The sequence below is a fragment of the Crinia signifera genome, chromosome 19, assembly GCF_055691185.1.
Source record: "Crinia signifera chromosome 19, ASM5569118v1, whole genome shotgun sequence".
NCBI classification, from domain to species: Eukaryota; Metazoa; Chordata; class Amphibia; order Anura; family Myobatrachidae; genus Crinia; species Crinia signifera.
In genome coordinates this window covers 74,936,794-74,960,164 of record NC_139226.1, presented here as the reverse complement: position 1 = coordinate 74,960,164, position 23,371 = coordinate 74,936,794, and the positions used below count along the sequence as shown (strand labels likewise).

At 43.3% G+C, this 23,371-nt stretch overlaps 1 protein-coding gene across 1 annotated transcript in view; it reads left to right on the top strand.

The window, feature by feature from the left end:
• Positions 1-23,371, top strand: part of WNT4 (Wnt family member 4) — a 112,655-nt gene that overhangs the window by 30,282 nt on the left and 59,002 nt on the right. Inside the window, exon 2 of the mRNA XM_083162787.1 lies at positions 20,831-21,066. Coding sequence (XP_083018913.1) covers positions 20,831-21,066 — 236 coding nt within the window. The remainder of the gene's footprint in view (positions 1-20,830; positions 21,067-23,371) is intronic.

Here is a 23,371-nt window from a genome sequence, read left to right as displayed (position 1 = left end):
TCTTACTTTACACTGGATATAGCCCGTCACACTGGACACTGGATATAGCCCGTCACACTGGACAGTGGATATAGGCCGTCACACTGGACAGTGGATATAGGCCGTCACACTGGACACTGGATATAGGTTGTCACACTGGACACAGGATATAGGCCGTCACACTGAACACTGGACACAGCCCGTTACACTGGACACTGGATATAGTCCATCACACTGGACACTAGATATATATGCCCTCAGACTGGACACTAGATATATGCCGTCACACTGGACATTGGATATATGCCGTCACACTGGACAATGGATATATGCCATCACACTGGACAATGGATATAGTCCGTCACACTGGACACAGCCCGTTACACTGGACACTGGATATAGTCCGTCACACTGGACACTAGATATATATGCCCTCACACTGGACACAGCCCGTTACACTGGACACTGGTTACAGCCTGTCACCCTGGACACAGTCCCTGGACAATGGACACAGTCCCTGGACAATGGACACAGCCCCTCGACATTGGACACAGCCCCTGTATACTGGACACAGCCCCTGGACAGTGGACACAGCCCCTGTACACTGGACACAGCCCCTGTACACTGGACACAGCCCCTGTACACTGGACACAGTCCCTGACACACTGGACACAGCCCCTTGTATTATGGACACTGCAGCCCCTGTACACTGAGTGTACAGTCAGCAGCACTGCAGCCCCTGCGTAAATAAATCACAGCACAGGGCATAGGGCACGGAGCACAGAGCACGGAGCATAGATCCCAACCACCCTCTTCCCTCTCCTATAATGGAGTGAAGATGGCGGGGCGCGCGTGCGTCTTATATAGAATCCAGATCCCGAGAGAATCCGACAGCACGATGATGGCGTTTTGCCTCGTTTTCGGTCCGGAATTCAGACGGGAACTCCCGAGCCGGCTCGGATCCTGACTCGGATCACCATATTCGGGTCTGTCGGATCCCGGAGATCCGGACCCGCTCATCTTTAGTTTTTCCATTTCTGATTCTGATGTTCGTCTTCTATTCCAGCTGTTGTCTTCCCTCTGTCTCCACTTAGGATCAGTTCTAAAACTGGGGCTCATGGGGCAGTCACACTTAAAAAAAAAGTGCCGGTACCATTCCACCACTCATCTATGCCCAACTGACATAGGTCCAGAGTTCATAGAAATGGATTAAACATAGAAATGGATTAAACACTATGTACCAAAATCCCATTTTAATGAAAGCAGCAAGGTGTATTGTTTTGTGTAATCCAACAGAAGAATTTTTTCATTAGGGCGACCCTAGGGAAGAGCAAGGCCTTAGTAGCACAAGCGGCAATTACACAGGAGCCTGTATGTTATGGGCCCCACAGGGTCTCCTCAGTGGTCAAGACCCATAGAGGCCCCTACCCTTGTTGTGTGACTAAGTTATCTGTTATAGGATATATTGCTACAAACAGTACAGTCTATTTACAAAACTATTGACATGGTCATTTTGTACACATTGCACTCCAACTTATGCTTACCTACACTTACACTGTATGTGCAGAAACAGGGATTCATATTATTGCGTGTGTGTTTTTTGTGGTGAGAAGGGTTAGCACATAATCATCTTTATCACTAACGTAAGCCACATGGTAAGGGATCTACAATGCTTACATTAATTGGCTCTTGACTAAGTTTAAACTTATTTAAATTCTTATATATTTTCTTCCTAGATTTTTTCACTGAAGCACTATTACAACATGGAATAGAATCTTTAAATTACAGTGTGCCATTTTCCTCCTCTTTTATGGCCTTTTTGAGTATAATAATCACTTAACCTTTGCTCTTGTGGTTTATACGTCCATAAAGCCTCTCAGCTCCAGAATGAGTGCATATTTGGGGGCGCTGTATCATTTATATATAAACCTTTGTGGTTTACAAGGCTGTTACATGACGTTAGTATACATGTTGGAGTTACAATTACTTAAGTAAACATTGAATGCAGATGTCATATTTATGGTCAACCAAGCTTAATTTACTCCATGTATTGAAAAGGCTATATACATCTACTGACTGTGTTTAGTTAGAATGTGTGTATGACCATAGTATCAGATAATATGTGACTGCCATAAACCATAGTCTTTTTTATAAAATGCTTTTAAATTGTATCAGAAATTCTTCATTCTGAGTAATATGGAATCAGTGATGGATAGAGGAGGCTAAAGTGGCAGGAAATATACAACCTGTGTTTTTACATAGTTGAGACCACTTCTTGGGGGAGGTGAGAGGTGGAGGGTTCAATGAATATTTTTAGCTGGATCTGACACCAGAATACAGACACTGGTGAGAAGAGTGGCGCCTGAACTCCAACAGTGCCACCGCCAGAATCCTGCCAGTTGGCATCTTAAATGTAAGTAATCTAAGGAGGGTTAGGATAAGCTGCTGGGAGGGTAGTAGGCTTAGTATAGGGAATTTAAGGGTTAGGATGCATGGGGTGGTTAGGCTGCAGGGTGGTTAGAGTAATGCACTAGGAATGGAGGATTAGGGGGTAGGGTTAGCATACTTGCCCCACGGGTGTGGGGATTCTGTGTCTTCTGACCACTGGAAGTCCATACTCAACCCATTTATGGCAGTGTAGTTTATTATTTCAAAGTAAGTGATAATAATATAGCAAATTAGCCTACTTTTCAAACTCTCCATGATTTCTAAGGGGCAAGTTCAGAGACAACAGATTTGACACCTTTTACTAAAATAAAATACTTTATACATCATAAAGAATACACACAGATGGATAGGAAACATAACACATACTTCTTGGCTCTGTCTAACTCCCCTAAGCAAGAACACATCACTGGGTTCACTGGTTTCTACAAAATGAATAGGTAGCATTTCAGAATACTTGCTGTTGGTAGGTAAAAGCTGGGAGTCTCACAAAAGTCAGGTGCCGTCTTCCAGCTACCCGGAAGATGCTGAATCACATCATCATGCTCCCTCTCAGTTCATAATTCTGGTAATCATGGGCGGGCATTGATGACGTATTTTCCCACAACACCCTTCCCACCTGTCTGTCCCCTATGCCTTCAAGTCCACAACCTGGCCTCAGTCTACTTTTCCTATGTGGAAACTCCCAGATACCCTCACTCAGCCATAAGTGTGATGTGTATGACTATGAATCCTACTTGCCAACATTTTGTGTCCCCTTTTTGGGAGATGGCAATAAGCATGATTTAGCCCCACCCCCTCCATACTGTGCTTTGTTTTCCATAACTATAGTCCCACCCTGCCCGCTTCACTAGTAGGAAGCTACTACGCAGGACCACCTGAAAAATTTGTAGTCTTCCACCACTTCCAGGATAGTAGGCAAGAATGCTTTGAATCACCTTAAGTTGCTCAAAGATGTGTATAATGCACAGTGCAAAAGTAGCTTCCTTGCTAAGGATGTCTACCAACAAAATAAAGATGATGGACCATTCCACAATGTACTATAAGTAACTAGTATCTGTCACCTGTGTTTCAGCACTCACTTGTTTCATTACTATGAATTTCATGGCAGTGATGTGCTGTACTCAGGGCCGCTGACAGGGGGGTGCTGTGGTTACAGCTGTCCTGGGCCCTGGCCTCTGCAGGGGCCCGGGCAGCTGCCCACAGCGACACCCCCCACCCCCGCATACCGCCTCCCCCAGCCAGGCATGCACGATACACAGTGCAGCCTTTTTACAGTTTCTTGTATAGCGCAGCAGATTGTGCTTTACAATTGTTGACAGTGATAGAACAAACTGGGGCTTAGATGTATGAAGCATTGATAAGGGAGTAGAAGTGATAAAGTGCCTGGTACAGTCAAGTAACAGGCTGGGTTTAAAAAGGGACAGTTTGGAGCTGATTGGTTGGGGATAAAGTACCAGGCACTTTATCACTTCTCCTCCCTTATCAATGCTTCATACATCTAGCCCTTTATAACAACAGACAGACTTGGAGATAAGAGGGCCCTGCTGCAAGCGTACAATCTATAGGGACATATGACGGATACACAAGGACAGGCACCAGTAATAGCATAGCAGTCCCAGCAAGTTGCAAGTCCAGAAGGGAAGCTATGTAATACATAAGTGCCTCAGAGGGTTATCCGTGTGGTAATCAAATATAATAGGCTTACCTGAAGAGGTGAGTTTTCAGGGAACGCTTGAAAGTTTGGAGGCTAGTGGAGAGTCTTATTGTGCATGGAAGGACATTCTATAGGTCGGGAGCAGCCCAATGAAGGTCCTGTAATAATGAATCGGAGCTAGTGATCCATGCAGAAGAGAGACGCAGATCTTGTGCAGAGCAGAGTGGTTGAGTTGGGAAATACTGAAAAAAAACAGGTACCGGAGTAGCTGTTGAGGCGCCTGTGTGAGTTGTAACGCCAGCAGCAATCTGAAAAAAGGGATTGTCAGTCCCTATAGAGAAACAAAAATGTGTGGGTGTAGATTGCGCTGAATTAATGGTAGAACAAGGTTTATATTTAAAAATATTAATAACCATTTATTAGGTACATATAACACGCTAAAATAGGTGCAATTGCAATAGAATAAGTAAAAGTAAAAATGGGGAATTTGAAAGGCTGCGTCCAGTTATTGTAATGTTATCACTTTGATCCACAAGTGGATGGGGGGAAGGGAGAATGGACGGTGGAAATGTCCTCCAGACAATAGGACGTGGTTGCCCTTATGTTGCTTCCTCCAATAGAGATTGAGGGGGTGACATTCCTCCCAGTTGGAATATCTGAAGCCGTGCGGGATCCACTGAATGACCAAGGATGGGTACCTTAGATAGGTGGCTTTCCTTCAGATGGTTGGTACCATATTCGAATGTGTGGTAATTAGTCAGTCCTGGTCTGGTTCTCCACTGGTGTTTTCAAATGGAATTAGTTCCAGGAGGGAAGGGTGGTGGAAGCTTTTTCAAGGTACCTTTTCAGCACAATCTACACCCACACATTTTTGGTTGAGTTGGGAGATAAGTAAAGAGATGTATGCTGGTGTAGTAGGGTCAATAGCTTTATATGTAAGTAAAAGTATTTAACATTGAATACAGTAAAATAAAGTCAACCAATGGAGGGACTGGCAGAGCGGATCAGCAGACAATGAGCATCTTGCTAGAAAGATGAGCCTAGCAGCAGCATTAAGAATGGATTGTGGTGGCGAGAGTCTGTTCTTGGGAAAACCAATTAGGAGACTATTGCAAAAGTCAATGTGGGATATAATGAGTGCATGGATAAGAGATTTAGTAGTGTCTTGTGTAAGATAGGGTCATATATTGGATATGTTTTTTAAATGCATGTAACATGATTTGGAGACAGATTGAATGTGGGGAACAAAGGATAGTTCAAAATCGAGGATTGCCCCTAGGCAACGAGCTTGTGGGGTAGGGTAGATTGTCGGGTTGTCAACAGTTATGGAGAGGTCAGGATGGTAACTGTTCTTGTCTGGTGGAAATATAAGTAATTCCATTTTGGAAATATTGAGTTTGAGGTGGTGTGAAGACATCCAAGATGAAATGGCAGAGAGGCATTCAGTGACTCGACCCAAAACCACTGGTGACAACTTTGGGGTTGATAGATAGATTTGAGTATCGTCCGCATACAAGTGATACTGACTAAAAGAGCTGATTAGTTTGCCAAGAGATGAGGTATAGATTGAGAAAAGCAGAGGAACTAAAACCGAGCCTTGCGGAACTCCATCTAACAGTGAAGAGGAGGTAGAGTCAGAGAAGAGAACACTGAAAGAGCAATCAGATAGGTAAGATGAGAACCAGGAGAGGGCTGTATCATTAAGACCTAGGGAGTGTAGCGTGAGAAGAGTGTGATCAACAGTGTCAATTGCAGCAGAAAGATCTAGAAGAATGAGTAGTGAGTAATGGCATTTGCACTTAGTGACCAGATCATTCACCACTTTAGTCAGTGCTGTCTCACTGGAGTGTTGGGAACGAAAGCATGAATGAAGTGTGTCTAATAGGGTGTGAGAGGTAAGAAAGTGTGTGAGGTAGATGAGACGCTTGAGTAGCTTGGAGAGGCATGGGAGCTGACAGATAGGACGGCAGTTAGAGAGAGAGTTAGGGTCAGAATTGTGTTTTTTCAAAATGGGAGTAATCACTGCATGTTTGTAGAGAGAAGGAAAAGTACCAGTAGCAAGAGAGAGATTGCAGATTCTAGGTAAGGTTGGTATAAGCACAGGAGGTAGAGTTTTAATGACTTGAGCAGGTATTAGGATCAAGAGGAGAGGTTGAGGAGTAGGAGGATAAGAAGAGTGTGGATACTTCTTTTTCAGTTATGGGCTCAAATGAAGAGAAAGTGCCAGAGAGTTCAGTTGGTGAGGGGGGGGGGGGGGAGTACTGTAAGTGTTTTCACTCTTGTCTTAAAATTAGGAGGCAAGATCTTGTGCACTCATGGTAGCTGGTGGGGAAGGAGGTGGAGGGTACAGAAGAGACTTAAATGTGTTAAACAGTCACTTAGGGTTGGTGGCATGAGAAGAGATGAGAGATTGGAAGTATGTCTGTTTGTTCTACACGCATAACCCTCTGAGGTACTTATGTTTTGTATAGCTTCCCCTCTGGACTTGTAACTTGGTGGACCTGCTGTGCTATTACTGATGCCTGTCCTTGTGTTTCCCTCCTATATCCCTATAGATTGTAAGCTTGCAGCAGGGCCCTCCTACCTCCAAGTCTGTCTGTTGTTACCCAGTTTGTTTTATCACTGTCTACTATTGTAAAGCGCAATGGAATCTGCAGCGCTATATAAGAAACTGTAAATAAATAAATTGGTGTTCTACTTTACGTGACTGATTTCATAGTTGTCTTGTTATTTTGGAGTGCCACGATTGGCATATAAACCTGCGTGGGGTGTAGCGGCCTACTTTTAAAGTCAATGACATGATTTGCATCATTAGGTCTGATGTCCTGCGTGCTGGGGCACTGCAGCCGGAGGAGAGGGCCCCGAACGGAGGAGGATGCACACGGGCCTCCTCCTCTCTTAAAGGGCCTACTGCTTGTGTGTGTGTGTGTGTGTGTGTGTGTGTTTGTGTGTGTGTGTTGGGGTGGGGGGGGATGGTGGGCATGCAGTTTTATATATGTGAGCTTCTATGTAGTCTACAACTTACATTTTCCAGAAACCAGGACACTTCACTTCATACTAAACTAGCCATGTTCACATGGTCCTTTTCTATGTGATATATGCCTATCTTGTAAGACTATACATATATAATTTTCTACACAAGATGTCAAGTTTACAGATCTGTTACTGTACTTGTGTTGTTTTATACTGAGATGTGTGGTGGTTCGGTTGCTGTGCTTTCTTAGCTGTAGGTGGCACTGCTTTGCATTTAGGGCCTGATTCTGGTTCACTCGCAAAGGCAAATTCTCTGTCTAATGTACAAAACCATGTGCACTGTACATGTTACATCTGCCTCCTCCCCCTCCCCCCCCCTCAGTGCACATGGGTCTGTCCATTAGAGAGAGAATTTGCTTTTGCGAGTGAACCAGAATCAGGCCCTTAGTGGAAGGGTATTTGTCATCCCACTTTAGGTCGACTTGCATTGGTCGACCACTGAAGGTCAACCGGGCTTATGTTGACACCATAAATAGGTTGACATGACTTAGATCGACAGGGTTGAAAGGTTGACACCATCATTAGGTTAACAGTGGCGACAGTCAAAAGGTAAACATGAATTTTCATTTTTTTGTCCCGAAAGTCTACATAGTCCACATGGACACCGTCAAAGTGTACAGCTGCACTCTCACTGTCAACCTTGCCAGTGTCGACCTAATGCTTGTGCCGACCTTCCACCCTGTCAACCTAAGCCATGTTGACCTATTTCAGGTGTCGACCTAAGCCCCGTCGATCTTCATTGGTCGACCCAATGCATGTCAACCTAAAGTGTGTCGACCTAGTGACCATATCGCTAGTGTGCAGTATTTTTGACCTCTCCTGTAATTCCCTGATTGGATGATAGAGATACTAGGCTTGCATTCAGCACAAGACTGGAATTTCCTCCTTGAAACATTCTTACTTTATTAATATACTGTAGATAAATGTTTAATGAAATATACGATCAAAACTGTTGGATAACTTTAAAATGTGCGCATCCTCTGCCGGAAATTGCAGCAGCGCCTCCCCCGGTAAAATAAAGCCCCCTAACCCTGCCTTAAGGAGCCCATAGACGCTCCGTTTTTGCCGGCTCCGTTCTGTACTATGCGATGCGCGCTCCCGCGCATCACATAGTACGGTACAAAAAGTATGTGCTGCACATACTTTTTGTACTAGGTACACATCGGATCGGGTTGCAGTGCATGCACAATGCATGTACAAGGGATGCGATCCGATACGATGTGTACTTTAAAAGTACAGAACGGACCGCAAAAACGGACCGTGTATGTGGGGCATTACCCCGCTGCGGCCTAGCATTGTCAAATAGTGTCTGCTGTAAGGGGGTGGACATTTTGTGTGGGCTATTTTTCACTAGCAGGAGCCAGGAGGAAAGCTGGGACCGCAGATAAGTAGATCTGCAGGTGCCGGCGATGGCAAGCAGAAGGGTAGGGCTGGTCCCCGCATCAGTGCAGCGCATCGATAGCCCCGCGGGGCTATTGTTACGCCACTGGATCAACAGAGATCTCTTCATAGCCTGACTTTGTTAGTTGGAACACAAGTGGTCATTTCATTGCTTATTTAAAAAGCAGTACTCCTCTTTTTAAATGTTAGCCTTGGTAAATAGAGCATGACATGGAACTCACCCTATCCCGCAGATGGAATGTAAAGTCACTTTAGGAAGAAATATGTTTGCTTTACTGCATCAACTGTTAACACACATGTTATGTTAATGTGATGATTGTGAGAATATTACAAAATGCCAGTTGTTAACTACAACTACAGAAAGATAGCAGTGTGGAAATATTGCTATAGGATTGTTGTTATTAAGTAAGAATATTGTTACAATAAAAACACTGTATTGGATTTCTTCAGATTTTTTTTAATAACCTGACATGATGGTGAAGAATGAAATTAGCAATACAGCACTTATACTAATGTGGGGTACACACCACGACGACCCGCTCACGATGCACATTGTGAGCGGGTCGTCAGTGTTTCTTCAGACCCGCTCACGATGATGCGGGGGGGCACGACCCGCTCACGATGTAGACTGTGAGCGGGTCCGATCCGATGGCGACCCGCACCCGGCTGTATGGTCGTTCTTCAGATCCTACCTGCTGCAGGTCGGATCTGAATAACGAGCGACCGACCTGCGGGACCGCGCATCGGATCGCTATCGGTCCACACCAGGACAGAAAAGGGCCCAATCACCACACAATCTACATCCAATTGGTCGGAATTGGATCTAGATTGATGGGATCGGGCCCTAGTCGTCCTGGTGTGTACCAGGCATAAGGATCTTCAGACCATATATAGGGATGCGAATTTACAGCCCTGCTGATTATAGAATGATTTTGTGCATGTGTACGGTATGCTGTGCACATGCACAGGGTCCTGTTCCGAATTAAGCCAGCGATGGCTAGCTATCACTGGCTGTTCGCAAGTTGATTGACAGCCGGGGGCGTTAATAGGCAGAATACCGCCTAAAGATGCAGGCAGACCCTTCCATTGGTAGGGAGGTTCGCTGATGTCAGCAGCGGCCTCCATCTTCCTACAGCCATTGCAGTGCTGAGTAAGTCTAGATGTAAGTCCCAGCCGTGCATAAGGGTTGGGGGAGAAACTGGCGGAGCAGCATTTACCTGGGCAGCCCAGCGATCAGGTCTGATCAGGCCGTAAGCACCAGTATAAACCATGTATATCTTTGTTACTTTTCCATTATTTTATTTTATTTAATAATGTTGTCCTGTGTCTGTGATGACTAGACTGACATAGGTTTGTATACATGTACCATAATCTTTTTGAGTGGTAAAAAAAAACAATTGTATACATGTCTGACAGTGAATAAATAATTCACTCAATGAGTGCAGTGAAGGATTGTTATGTTAAATTTGCACAGCAGTTGTGGATTTATTGTACTTTTCTTCAAATGTGTTATTGTGTGTACACATGGTGAGATTCATTTGCTATTCGACTAACGGCATACACACGTAGAGATGTGTGCTAAGCAATTTTGCTAAGCTATTTAGGGTAGGCGATTTCCTGGTGACCAGATCTCCAACGGGGAGCACATACACACGCAGAGATTTGTGCTAAGCAATTTTGCTTAAGCAAAAATAAGCCGGGTAGTGGTTGGGAATGAGAGAGTGCAATCAATATCTCTCATTCTGTACACACAGAGAGATTTGCAGTCACTTGCTAAGCAATTTGACTAAATTTTGACTGCATGCACTGACTTAGATAGCAGGAGATAATTAATCTAGTCAGATTGCTTAGAAAATAGCACAAAATTGTTCCGTGTGTATGCTCCTTTAGATTCGAGTGCTATGCAATCTTTGCTACTATTTACATACAGTTCATACTATCTGCATTCGATTTTGCACTATATAGTCATTGCTGCACAATTTGGCTTTACGATTTTAGCTGAACGAGAGCGCGCATCGGCATTGAATCGGGATCGAAAGCTTAAAAACATGTTCTATCTCCATATGATGTATATGCGATCCTGATTACATTTTGACTATATAGTCAAAATCGAATGTCAAATTGTACCGTGTGTACACAGTGTTGTACAGTATGTTCTTATCAATTAATTTTTTATTATTAGTTAACAGTTATTTATATAGCGCACACATATTCCGCAGCGCTTTACAGAGAGAATCCCTGACCCAGTGGAGCTTACAATCTATGTGCCTGATTCAGGCTCATTCAGTCGGGGCCAAATTCGGCCCTGTTTCAGATTGTTTGGGTCTATGCATGCACATGGGAGTATCTGCGCATGTGCAAACCCCTTCGGCGAGTTCAGACTGACTTTCATTACCAAAGTGGAGAAAAATAATTTGATGGTTGGTGACGTGTTCTCTTACACATCCCCTCACATGCTAGCGAGGGGGCGGGGGTTGTTCAGTGGAGTGGTGTGCTGCACTGACCTGTTCACTAGGCTGCGAGTAAACACAGCTTAGCGAAATCTCTAAATCGGGCCCTATGTTCCCTACCACATGTACACACACAGTGGCGTAAGTTGGTTCCAGTGGCCCGGAGGCAAGGTAAAAATTGATGCCCTCCCCCCACACTTTATATAAATATACTGTATGTTATGTATATTATGTTGAAAATAACAAGAGTTTGACGTCTATAGTCCTGTTAGGAGGGGGATTCAGCCACAGAACCATTATAGACGGCTTTCAATTAAGTGATTCAAGAATGCAGGGTAGGAGAGGTGCCCCCTTGGGAGCAGGAGCCCGGCGGCAGATGACTCCATTGCCTCCCAGAGTTCTGCCTCTGGTGGAATCAAACCCATGGCTTTAGTGCTGTGAGGCAGTAACTCTAACCATTACTCTGTCCATGCTGCCTTATCAGCATATGTGACTGCTGAGACTGCAGAAAGATGGCAGTAACCAAAGTATCATCACTCAGAGCAATAGGCATGCCCCCAACATTATTAAAGCAGGGGATGTGATGTGAGATAAACTTTATTACATACGGAGCCCATTCATACATAAACTTACCAATGTTGATAGTAGTTCGGTCTGCTTGTCCAGTAGAATCCATGTGGGGTTCCTGTTGAAAGAAAACATACTCACCAGCCAGCTTCGGTGCTTCTCCGGGACCCCTGGAACACTGTAAACACAAGCCCATCTTCCCACAGATCGGGAGTTAGGCCTGATCACCAGCCAATCATGGGCAAAAATTGTTTTGGACAGAACCATGCGCAAATCGCACTGATCTGTGCATGGTTCTATCAAAATCACCCATCACAACCTGGTCTGTTTGTGTGGCGATTTTTAGTAACATTTTCCCAAATTTGCATACCATTAAATTTGCGATTTGTATACTTTTTAATGGGAAAACATCTGGATGGAAATTTAAAAATTGCCACTTCAGAATGTGTGAATTTGCCACAAAATTTGCATCTCATTATGGACAGGATATACTAAGGGAAAAATGCGGTAAAACCCCCATTTTCGGGGCTGTTACCGCATTTTCAAATGCACTAAGACCCGGCCGTCCCATCTTCACTGGGCAGGGTATCACCGGGCAGGGCATCGCCATGTTTTAGTGTTTATGTTGACTGTGTGACATTCCTGTAAAAAAAAAAAAAGTAGAGTTTTTCAATGTCGACCTTACCCATGTCAACCTAATGACCCTGTCGACCATACCCATGCAACCTAAGGACCCTGTCGACCTTCCTGCATATCGACCTTAACTCATGTCGACTTAAATGCATGTCGACCTAATGGTGTCGACCATAATGCTAGTGATCTAATGATCCATACCCGAATTCTAGATGAGGCCGTTCCAATGATTTATACAGTTTCGTGACTACGCTGTCTTTCATATGCCTATTTTTATGCATGCTAATACCTTATTTGCATTCAATGCTGCTTCTTTGGTCAGTGCCACCAGGTCTACTGTCATTGAGTACCCCCAAATCCTTCTCCATTTCAACAAAGGGGGCATAATATCACTTTTGATAGGGCATCCACCTAAAACAACAAGGGGTCACAGCTGGCGATAGTGGTTTTGTTGTGTTTTAAGTGTTTACAAAGCTTACTAAATATTTAGCACGCTTTTACCTTTCACATTATATAACCATTTTAATGGTGTGGAAGCAGTGACGTAACTAGATATTTTGTATTTTTTTAAACAGGGGTTACATACTCATTGCCAGGGGTTTCATGCTTAATGCCGGGGGTTACATACTCATTGCCACGGAGTTACATCCTAGATGCCAGGGGGTTATATGCTCACAGCATTCCAGGGTTCCCAGGATATGGCACTTCTGGGTAGTGATGTATAAGCTATGCTTCCCTGACAGACGCTAGATATCCACTCGGACCTCTAGCATCTTTCTCCTCCAAGGTGATTGCCATTTTTGGATTGCCATTTTAACAGATTCCATGGGGAAGGCCAGACCGCATGGAATCTGCAGAGGACCCCGCCACTGCTAAAGCTGTGGTGCCCTAGTTATCGTGAAATGTAGAAATCAGTACACAATAAAACAGCACTTTTAATGGTGGTATAACCTATTTTTGTGAAGCAATTACAATAGCTACTGTATGACTATTACATTTTTTTTTACCTTTTTTTTATTTTTTTAAAAGAAAACTATTTGAACATTAAAATGCTGCAATGTGACATGGTTGGATTTGTGTTGAGTTTAGTAACTGGTAACTTTATCAATAATCTTGTTTTAGCTGGCACAGAATCTCCTGACCCAGGGCTGTGTTTCAGAGGACGTAACTTGATCAATATTATAAAGTGGTTGGAGCATCCATATTTGGGAGTCTACAGCAGATGGTAAACCCATTGCCTGGTGTCAGTGGCAGAAAACAGGTTGAGCTGAAGTGTTGGAGCAGGGAAATATCAATTATATACTGAATACAGTATAAATATGATTTCTGGATTGCTGTGGAAAGTAAGTTTAAAATGTGTGTCTTTCGTGGGCATGACTGAAATGTAGAAGCTCTGTCCACGAGGACTATACTGTAAGTCTAATATGCGTTGTCCTGTAAACTGTAGTAGTCTGTGTGTTCTGAGTTTGCTGGACGTTTATTTATTATTTATTTATTTACAGTTTCTTATATAGCGCAGCATATTCCATTGCGCTTTACAATTGGAAACAACAGTGATTAAACAAACTGGGTAGATACAAACCGACATGGAGGTAGGAGGTTTGTCTATAAGTCCAAAACAAGTAATTTCAGCAACTTAACACATAATGTATAGCTCAGCGTCTGCAGCAAATTATATTTTTTTAATAGGAACTGTAAAAACGCATTCATATTACAGGCCGAAGTGCTGTAGCTTGTATTTCAATCCTTGAGTTGTCAAACATCTAGAGAGTGCAGGTTGCCTTGTCATCTTACTTATTAAACTGACATTGCATTTCAGATTATTTTGTCATATTGAAAGAAATTGGTGAAATACATCTAAAAAATTATTATAAGAAACTACTGTATGGTACTGATTCAGGTCCGAACACAGAAGTAGAGCTTGCTGCAAAGTACATTTGGTACTATACTCATGTGCTGGTCCATATTGCATATTTGCAGCAACAGTCCTTAGCATCTGATGCCATCTTAAAGTGGGGAGGGGGTGTACAGTGAGAAGGTATGTCGCCAAGGTTTTTAGGAAGGAACTGGACCATGAACTATTTCTGAGGACAGAGATTTCTTGGCTTGTTTGTAGAAAATGCATCAGCCAGCTTGAATGACCCATAAGTCATGCAGTCAACTAAAAGTGTCACAGATGATCCAATGTTGCATCCTAGGATGCAGGTTAGCAGAGGCGTAATTAGATATTGTGCATCACCCCCTCCCCCCCCCCCCCCTGCCAAGATTTTTTTTTTCCCTAAATGCTAGTTGCCAGGGGTTTCATACTCATTGACAGGAGTTAAAGGCTCATTGCATGGGGTTTCATGCTCGTTGCCAGGGCTTTCATGCATTAAATAGATGAAGTATGGTGGTATGCGCAAACAGTATATTTTAAAAAGTCTCTTATAAAAGTATTTTGTATACAAATACTTTTGTCTCCATGTGGTTGATATTCCTTGGAATCCACGGTTAGTCACACAATCATCCAGGTCCGCATCCACATTCATCATCTGTGATGCTCTTTAAACATTATGCCACACACCATGATGCCCATTACACATTATGTCAAACACCATGATGCCCATTACATATAATACCACACACAGTAATGGCTATTAAATATTATGCCAAATAAGTGCCACTTACCTACATGCTCATTACTAGAGGTTTCTTGCTTAATGCCAGGGGTTACATGCTCGTTGCCAGAGGTTTCCTGCTCAATGCCAGGGGCTTCATACTTAATGCCCGGGGCTTCATACTTAATGCCCGGGGCTTCATGCTCCATGCCAGGGGCTTTATGCTCCATGCTAGGGGCTTCATGCTCCAAGACATGGGGGAATACATGCTCATTGCCACAGGAAATAACTTTCCTCATTGCCATGGGGTAGTGAAATGCTCATTGCCACAGGGGAATTAAATGCTCCTTGCCAAGGTGAAGGGAAGTACTCATTGCCGAGGGGGAGAGAAGTGCTCCTAATGAAATGCTCCTTGCCAAGGGGGAGTTAAATTATTTTAGCACGGTGAGTAACAGCTGGGCAGAGAGCAGTAGGCAGCCTGGCTGTATTCAAATCTTGTGCTGGCTCACAAACCAATTGGAAATGCTCCTGGTTGGCTGCCGGACCGCAAGGTCCGATTGGCTCGCAAGCAGGCGAGAGATATGAAATACCACGGACCTTCTCTGAATACAGCCAGGCTTCCCACCTCTATCTCTCTCTCTCCCACTCTCTCTCTGACCTTTTGGCACTGCTCTCTGCCCGACCGTCAGCTGTCCCTAACTCCCCGTTACCACAACTGCATAGTAGGGCACACGAGACCCACTGAATAAAAATTGTTCCATGAGTTGTACATTCTGCCGAAATTACTAGTTGAGGGATTCAATTCATTTAATTCTTGGAGATATGTTTGTGTATCCTGATGCAGTAGATACACTAGTCATCATCTCTCTCCCCTTTATGTCTCTGTAGTAGATGTGCCAGTAATATGTCAGGAGTTGTGGTTTCAGTGTAAGTACAGAAAATGGAAAACAAAAATTACAATACAGAATGCATTCACATGACACTAAATTACCATATGTAGTTCAGATACCGAAGTGCCATGGAGCAGGGCCTTGCACCCAGAGCTGCAGGGTAGGTTGTGCTGTTATCCACACTTGTGAATTACCTGTTTTAATTGATTTCAAGTATACATTCCCTCCTGACTGTCCCTGTTTCGTTCTCACACAACTTCCATCACTAAAACAGATGACCCACTCTTATTGCTAATAGATTTCTAATCACTAGCATGTACTACAAAGCACATGCGCGCTTGTGTGCGCGTGCGTCACGACATTCATTTCGCACCTACGGCTCTTTGTAGCCACAATGAGCCTGGCTACATCTGTACCTATAAAAATTACATGAGAACTCTTTCTTAATCAGTCATAATGAAAATACTGATACACCCGGGATTCAAACCTTCACCTTGTGGTATTGTAGTCAGACACTCTATTCATTGAGCTACAGTATCTGCATAGAAACTCTGAGAAGTTGAACTATTTGAGTTCATCTTGTACTTTGTGAAAAAATAATCAGCATTACAGATGAGCATAATGTATGTATGTGCACACTACAAAGGCCTGCTCAATTGCAATACTGATTGTACATGACAAAGTACAAGTAACTTCATATACTTAGAAATCTCATAGTTGTTTCTTATGTTGGATCTAATAGCTCAATAAGAGTGTTTGATTATAATGACACTGGTTATGTCAACCTCTAGTACTGTCCATTTTACAGAAGTGGGAAGCATGCAATTAGCCCATCCACTTTCCCATGGTACGAGAGACAAACACCCCAAAATTGTGAGTAGCCCAGACATTTTATGAGAGTAGGTAAGTATGCCTCAAGCTTATATTATCTCTTGTACATATCTCAGGTCTACAGGGGCATACACATGGTGCAATATGAACTATGGCTTTTTAGGGGACACCTGCTCAAGGCTGGATATCCACCACAGACTTTATCCTTCACACCGCCGAGTAAGCCTTGGGTTATGCAGCGTCTGGGATGACTTGTGGCCAGTGTGAAAATCATTCTATGGTGAGCCTGTTTTAATGGGTTTGTACATTTTCGTATGGCTGCAAATGGATGTGTAGCCATAGAGGGTGCACATTGATTGGCAAGGCAGGATTTTACTCCAGCATGGCAGTGGCTTAAATGACCGCTGGCCGCTGTGAAATCGCAGACTGCATTCAGGTCAACATCAGGCCCATAGTTCTGGGCTACTATCCCAAACCTCCGTATTACAATTGGCCACTGCCTGATTTAGTAAATTGCAAATGCTGACTATTCTTCTGTATAACAGAGCTATAGGCCTGAAATTCAGATTACAGAAGGTTTGCTGTTTTGAAGGAGATGTTTGTAAGTGATTATAAAACAGCAGAAGGCTAGAGGATGGTATGGCAGCTGTGAGCTGGCACACGCAACTATTTACTGCTTATTTTGGCTGACTCCAGAGACCTCTGGCTTTTCCGAGTAGTACTTGGATACAGCAGTAATCAGGATTTCTGACAAGATAGATCCAGAGCAAGGAATGCACATCTCTACAGTATCAGCGAGGCACAGGACAAAGCTGCCGAGTTGTAAGCATGAGTGCGGATCACTGCCCAAACTTCCTGCGAGATATGTCAGTATGAAGACGATTGATCACCGAGTGGGAGACAGATGGGTTGTCAGGCAGCCAAGATTACATTTACAAGAGGAAGAGTTTCCAGCACAGGAGAAAATTTGGATTGCAAGCTCTAGAGGCCAAGTGCCTGCAGATTCTTAAAGCCAATAACATTCCCATTAAATTACATTCACTTTTATTTCTCACACTTTGTACATTGTCCGCTCTGTAATGAAACAAGCACATAGTGTTTAATCAGCCAGAATACATAATTGTAAATAATTTCTTCATGTATCGCCAAAACATCCTGCAAATCTACTAGAGAAAAGAGAACACACCGAAACAGTCTGTCATCACCACTCTATCTAACACGGCTGCAAGTTCCCTGCACATCTTGTATCCCACAGGCTGTTATCAGAGAATAAAAAAACAACACCCAGAGTGGTTTAATCAACATTGGCTTTTGTTCGCTACTGATATTACCATCATTGACAAACAAATAGGGACGGATATAATGGGTTGCGAGTTTGGCGGCCATGTAAATGACTGCCCCTTAAAAAAAAACCTCCAAATTCACGTATGGCTGCCAGATCCGCAACTTATTACATCATACCCTCCAACATCTGAAGGGCCAAAATCGGTACACACAAAGAAAGTGGGCGTGTCCATAAGCAAAGTGGGCATGGGCATATGTAAAGTGGGCGTGGTCACCCACTTTCCGGGCATTTAAAATAAAAATTGAGCGCTTATAATATAAATATTTAAATATCACATCTCCACACTTCTCTTGACTCTTATCCATCTTGACACACCGGCTGCAGGGTCAAGAGAAGTGTGGATATTTAATATTTAAAGTACCAGTACAGCCAGGCCTGAGCCATCTAAGTTTCTGCAGTGCACTTACAGTGTGTGCGGGTGGCAGGCTCCTCCAATATGAGTCCCGGCTGGCCACTGGCAGAGATTGGTGCCGAAAGGGAAAGTAAGGCCTGCGCATTGCACTCTTGGGAACGGGTGATGGGGAGGAAGGGGGAGAACTCAGGCAGCACACGGAGCCAGGGCTTGAAGTTACATATGCGGCGCCGCGCATGTAACTTCATGTGAGCCTGACTCTGACCGCTGAAAATGCGGTACATTCGGTACAATTGCAATTTGCCGGTACAGACTGTTACAAAACAGTACTGTACCGGCAAATTCTGTACAGTTGGAGGGTATGTTACATCCGGCCCATAGTCTTTGTTATAGAGATTGAAATTATATTTTGCTGATACACAGAAGTAGCAGGCATTTAAGGAGCTTAGCTAATATACTGTAGAGCTCCAGTATGAATTCACATGGAACTAAAATGATCACTAAGGTCATAGGTACAAAGTGCTGGTTTATGCCTCTTTGGTGTTGAAAGATTTCATATCTCCCCAATTGTGGCTGGACAGTCCCTATTCAATTAACTATATAGCATTGTAGTAGTTAATAGGTGCTGTATACACCATTGGTGGGTAAAGCAGTAAGGGTCAGATGTACTAAGCTTAAAAACTGATAAAATGGAGTGTGATAAACCACCAGCCAATCAGCTCTTAACTGCCTTGTCACAGTCTGTGTTTGAAAAATGTCAGGTAGGTGCTGATTGGTTGGTGTTTTATCACTCTCCATTTTTTCACTTTGTTAAAGCTTAGTACATCTCGCCCTAAAGGTGGCCTGATGCTGGTTGTACTAACAGCATCAGATCCAAGTTGTCTAAAGATTTCCCCAGTGTGTAATTTCACATAAGATCTATTGTAAAATCATAACTTAAGAGAGGAAATCCAGGTACAGAGCATTGTGTACTGCCTGGAATGAATCGTGTTGGAAGATATGGATTGTCCATTTTAAATTTAAACCAATGATGAACATTAGATTGGAACTATTGTTCAATAATATAGAACTGTTTATAGCTCTATCTACTGGGAGTCAGACTTGCACTGACTGGATACTAGTTTGCTTGGAAAGCACGAACAGGATGGGACTGATGGGATTCTAGTTCTTACTGGCCAGACTGGGATTCTAGTTCTTACTGGCCGGACTGGAGCCGTTCTGAAAAAAAGGAACTTGGAGTCAGACTTGCACTGACAAAATATAGGAGACTAAATAGGTAATTGTGCAGGCTGGACTGGAACAGAAATCAGGAACAGAATCAGACTTGCTCTAACTAGAAGTAGCTTACACTGGCCGGACTGGAACAAGAACAGCAACAGTCTTGCACTGATGGACTTCTAGTTTGCACTGACCGAACTGGAACCAATAGGAACAGCAATGTGTACTGACTACTACAGTAGTATGGAATACAAGCTGTAGGACTTGCAATTTACTGGGACGGGTAAACCTGTGAATCGCAGAGGAAGGTAACAGAGCTGCTGGAACAGATAACTGCATGCATTGTTCTGGGGCATTTGCAAGTGCTGCGAAAATCATGAGCTGGCCAGCAGCAACATGGTGGTGTCCAGCTCCAGGTGATTGCAGAAAGGATTTTGGGGATTCTGTGGGGAGTCCATTTGGTGTCTAGTTGTGCTGCGACCACCACAGAGGCAGACAGTATGGAGGCCAGGATGCTGCCCATGGGATACTACAAGCCAGCGGTAAGTGATGGGATGCAAGACTGCAGTACCTGACAGCAAAGCTTTGGGTTTCAGTATCCAATATATTAATATGTGACAGTAGTAGTAGGAATAATAGGTACTGTATTCTGTTTTCCCAGTTTGTAGATAGATCATATATATTTTGTTAACACTGGTATACTTGCCCACTCTCTCAATACTCCCACAATTTGGGGAGTCCACATGGATTCATGAAGGTGCAGCCTACTCTCGCTCATATCACAATTACTGTATGTGCCTCTCAGTGGAGAAGCACACAGCCCCGCCCATACTGTTATCAACTCTGTCTCCCTTCTGGGCTGGAAAAAGTTGGTTATTTGGATGCATGTATAATATGTAAGTGTTGTGAACATATGTATAGCACATCTGTGTTACTCTGACTTCGTAGTCATCAAACATTACAAAATTACTGTGGCACTGGTTTTAGAACACATCTAGAGCCACTGAGACATCATTTGGGCTAGGGTACTGGAGGTCATGGCAACTAGAGAAGACAACACATCATGGTGGCTCATCCTTAGCAGAAAGTGACATAGAACATACTTCACACTTGTTTATGCACTCTATTTGACCAATAATGTATATATAAATCTGTATTAATTACTAAATTACTTCAGACAGAGATTACACTGCACATAATGAACTCTGAAGTTCTGGCTATTGCTGTGTATTACTGTGCAATTCTGCAATTTCACTGCAATGTTAATTGAGCACTTGACCTCTGTGCCTTCTAAAATTCTTTATAATATGCTAATATATTTGACAACATTGAAACCACAATGGTGTCTTAAAAAGTATACCTGTTTGTTTCTATTTGCTTAATATTAGTGTTGCTCTGCAAACCATACATTTATGTTATGTGTCTGTTGTAGGTACCTTGCAAAACTGTCCTCAGTAGGAAGCATTTCAGAGGAAGAAACTTGTGAGAAGCTAAAGGGATTAATTCAACGCCAGGTGCAAATGTGCAAAAGGAATCTGGAAGTCATGGATTCTGTAAGGCGAGGGGCACAGCTGGCTATTGAAGAATGCCAGTATCAGTTTAGGAATCGACGGTGGAACTGCTCAACACTTGATACATTGCCTGTCTTTGGCAAGGTGGTGACACAAGGTAAAGTGTTTAGTTTACTATATTGATTTTGCTCTATCTCTTTCATGTCTTTACCATAAGTTGTCATGTAGGAGGCAGGTGCCTCTGTATTTTCATAATTGTCAGTCTTGCTGCAAAAAAATAATATCATCTGTGTGTACTGATTAATGAATATGGGGCATGGTTTCTTTTTTGTAACTAAAGCAAAAAGCAAGTAACATTTTGTCTGTAACAAAGCATGCTGTAATGCAATGTATGTACAGTTATATTTTTCTGTGCAGAGTTAATACTGGCCATTTATGCATGTAGCCAGGGCAGGTTTAGGCTTGGGGGGGCGCAGGGCATTTAAGACAGGGGGCCCCGGGAAAGGGGGGGGGGTGGTGTAAATTTGACTGTACATACCTTCCAACAAGACACATTCCACAAGGTACAAAATGCTCTCTTCCTTTACTTCCCTCCTAATATACTGTATGATTGGAATCACCTGTATTGAACTATTTAATTGATAACAAAGGTATTTCAACATAGGGGATTGCAATCATAAATTTAGAGGGAAGAGGGAAGATTTTGTCCCTCCTGGAAATAGTCATATTTCCCTGGCACAGAGCATGTAACCCCTGGAATGACCATGAAGGTAAGTGGCACTTCAGGTGGCATTATATGTGTTAGCAGCACTCCAGAGGACACTATGGGGGAAATTTACTAAGATGAATTTGTGAAAAAAAATCGTATTTTTAGCATTTACTATGCCATAAATACTCATTTTCGTTTTCGTATTCGCATTGATGGTACATTTGTATTTGTATTTACAAATATGAATGAATACACCATCGAATGAATACGACAGAAATCACCATTCAATAGAATGGTGATTCCTGATTTACTAAGCGGCACCGGACCCAGGGACCTACCGACGGGATCAAGATAGGTAAGTATCAGTATGTGTGGGCTTTGGATGTATTAAAGTTTTATTTTTCATGTGTCTGTGTGTGTGTTTATTTGACTATTTTTCATACTGTGGAACTACAAGTGCCAGCGGGCCCTTTAATGCCCCGCATGCTGGGACTTGTGGTTCTCCAAGTCCCAGTTTGTGGGGTAGGCTTGCTGGGACTCATAGTTCCACAGTATTAAACAATAGTTTATTCTTTTTTTTACACAAGTTCATCAGCCTGGTGGCCACCGCTCCAGGGCCACGGGGGACAGCACCAGGAAGGTCAGGTAAGTCCTGGAGGGGGGGACCCCTTTATTGGGGGGTCCCCACTCTAGCGGGGCCCCTGGCCAGGCTGACTGGTCAGTAGGGTTAATGTTTTGGCCACGGGAACTTATATAATAAGTGTCCCCCGGCTGTGACATTACCCTGCTGGCTGGTTTGGCCTGGGGCTGGTTCTTAAAATATGGGGGACCCCTAGTCATTTTGTCCCCCGTATTTTGGGAACCAGTCCCGGACCTGGAGCCTGGGGCTGGTTTTAAAAAAATTGGGGAACCCCTATTTGCCGGGTTCCCTGATTTTTTTATTACCAGCCGGCTCTTTCAGCCTCGTGCTGGTTATTGTTATTATATATTTTTGTATTTTTTTTTTACACTCTGCAGCCTGCACGGATCTGACTGATCCGTGCAAACTGCCTGTACAAATTCGTATTAGCGGCCGTATATACGAATGGTTATGACATCGGAGGGTTACAAAGCAGTCGTATTTGACTGCTTTGTAAATTCCCCTCCGGAACATGACTTTGCATACGGCTGAAACAGCCGTATGCAGTCGTATTCATTCGTATTAAGAATACGAAATTTCATATTCGTATTCTTAGTAAATTTCCCCCTATGTGTGGAAGCAGCACTAGTGGGGGCATTATGTGTAAGTGCCAGTAAAATGCCGCTGGGGGTGTATAACAAGCTGCATCTCATGTATAACAAGCTGCATATTTTACCATAAAACCACTGGTAAAGAAGAATGAGAAGTCTTACTGTGGGGCATAATTTGTAAGCAGCATTTTTGTGTATGTGTGGCATAAAATATAGTAGGCATTTTATTGTGGCATAATATGTAATAGGCATTACAGCATGTGGTATGATAATTAATAGGCATTATGGTGTGCGGCATAATGCGCATACCTCCCAACTGTCCCATTTTCCATGGGAATGTCCCGGTTTTGTGGAACGTTCCCACATCCTGCCTGGGGCCAGCAGTTTCCCACGGTGTGTGGGGGGGGGGGGTAGTTGGGAGTCCCCGCTTTCAATTCGAATGATATGGGATTTAGATATAAGTCAATTGCTGTACTGCTAATTTTGATAAATTGAATGAACTAAAGTAATAAATGTTTGCTAT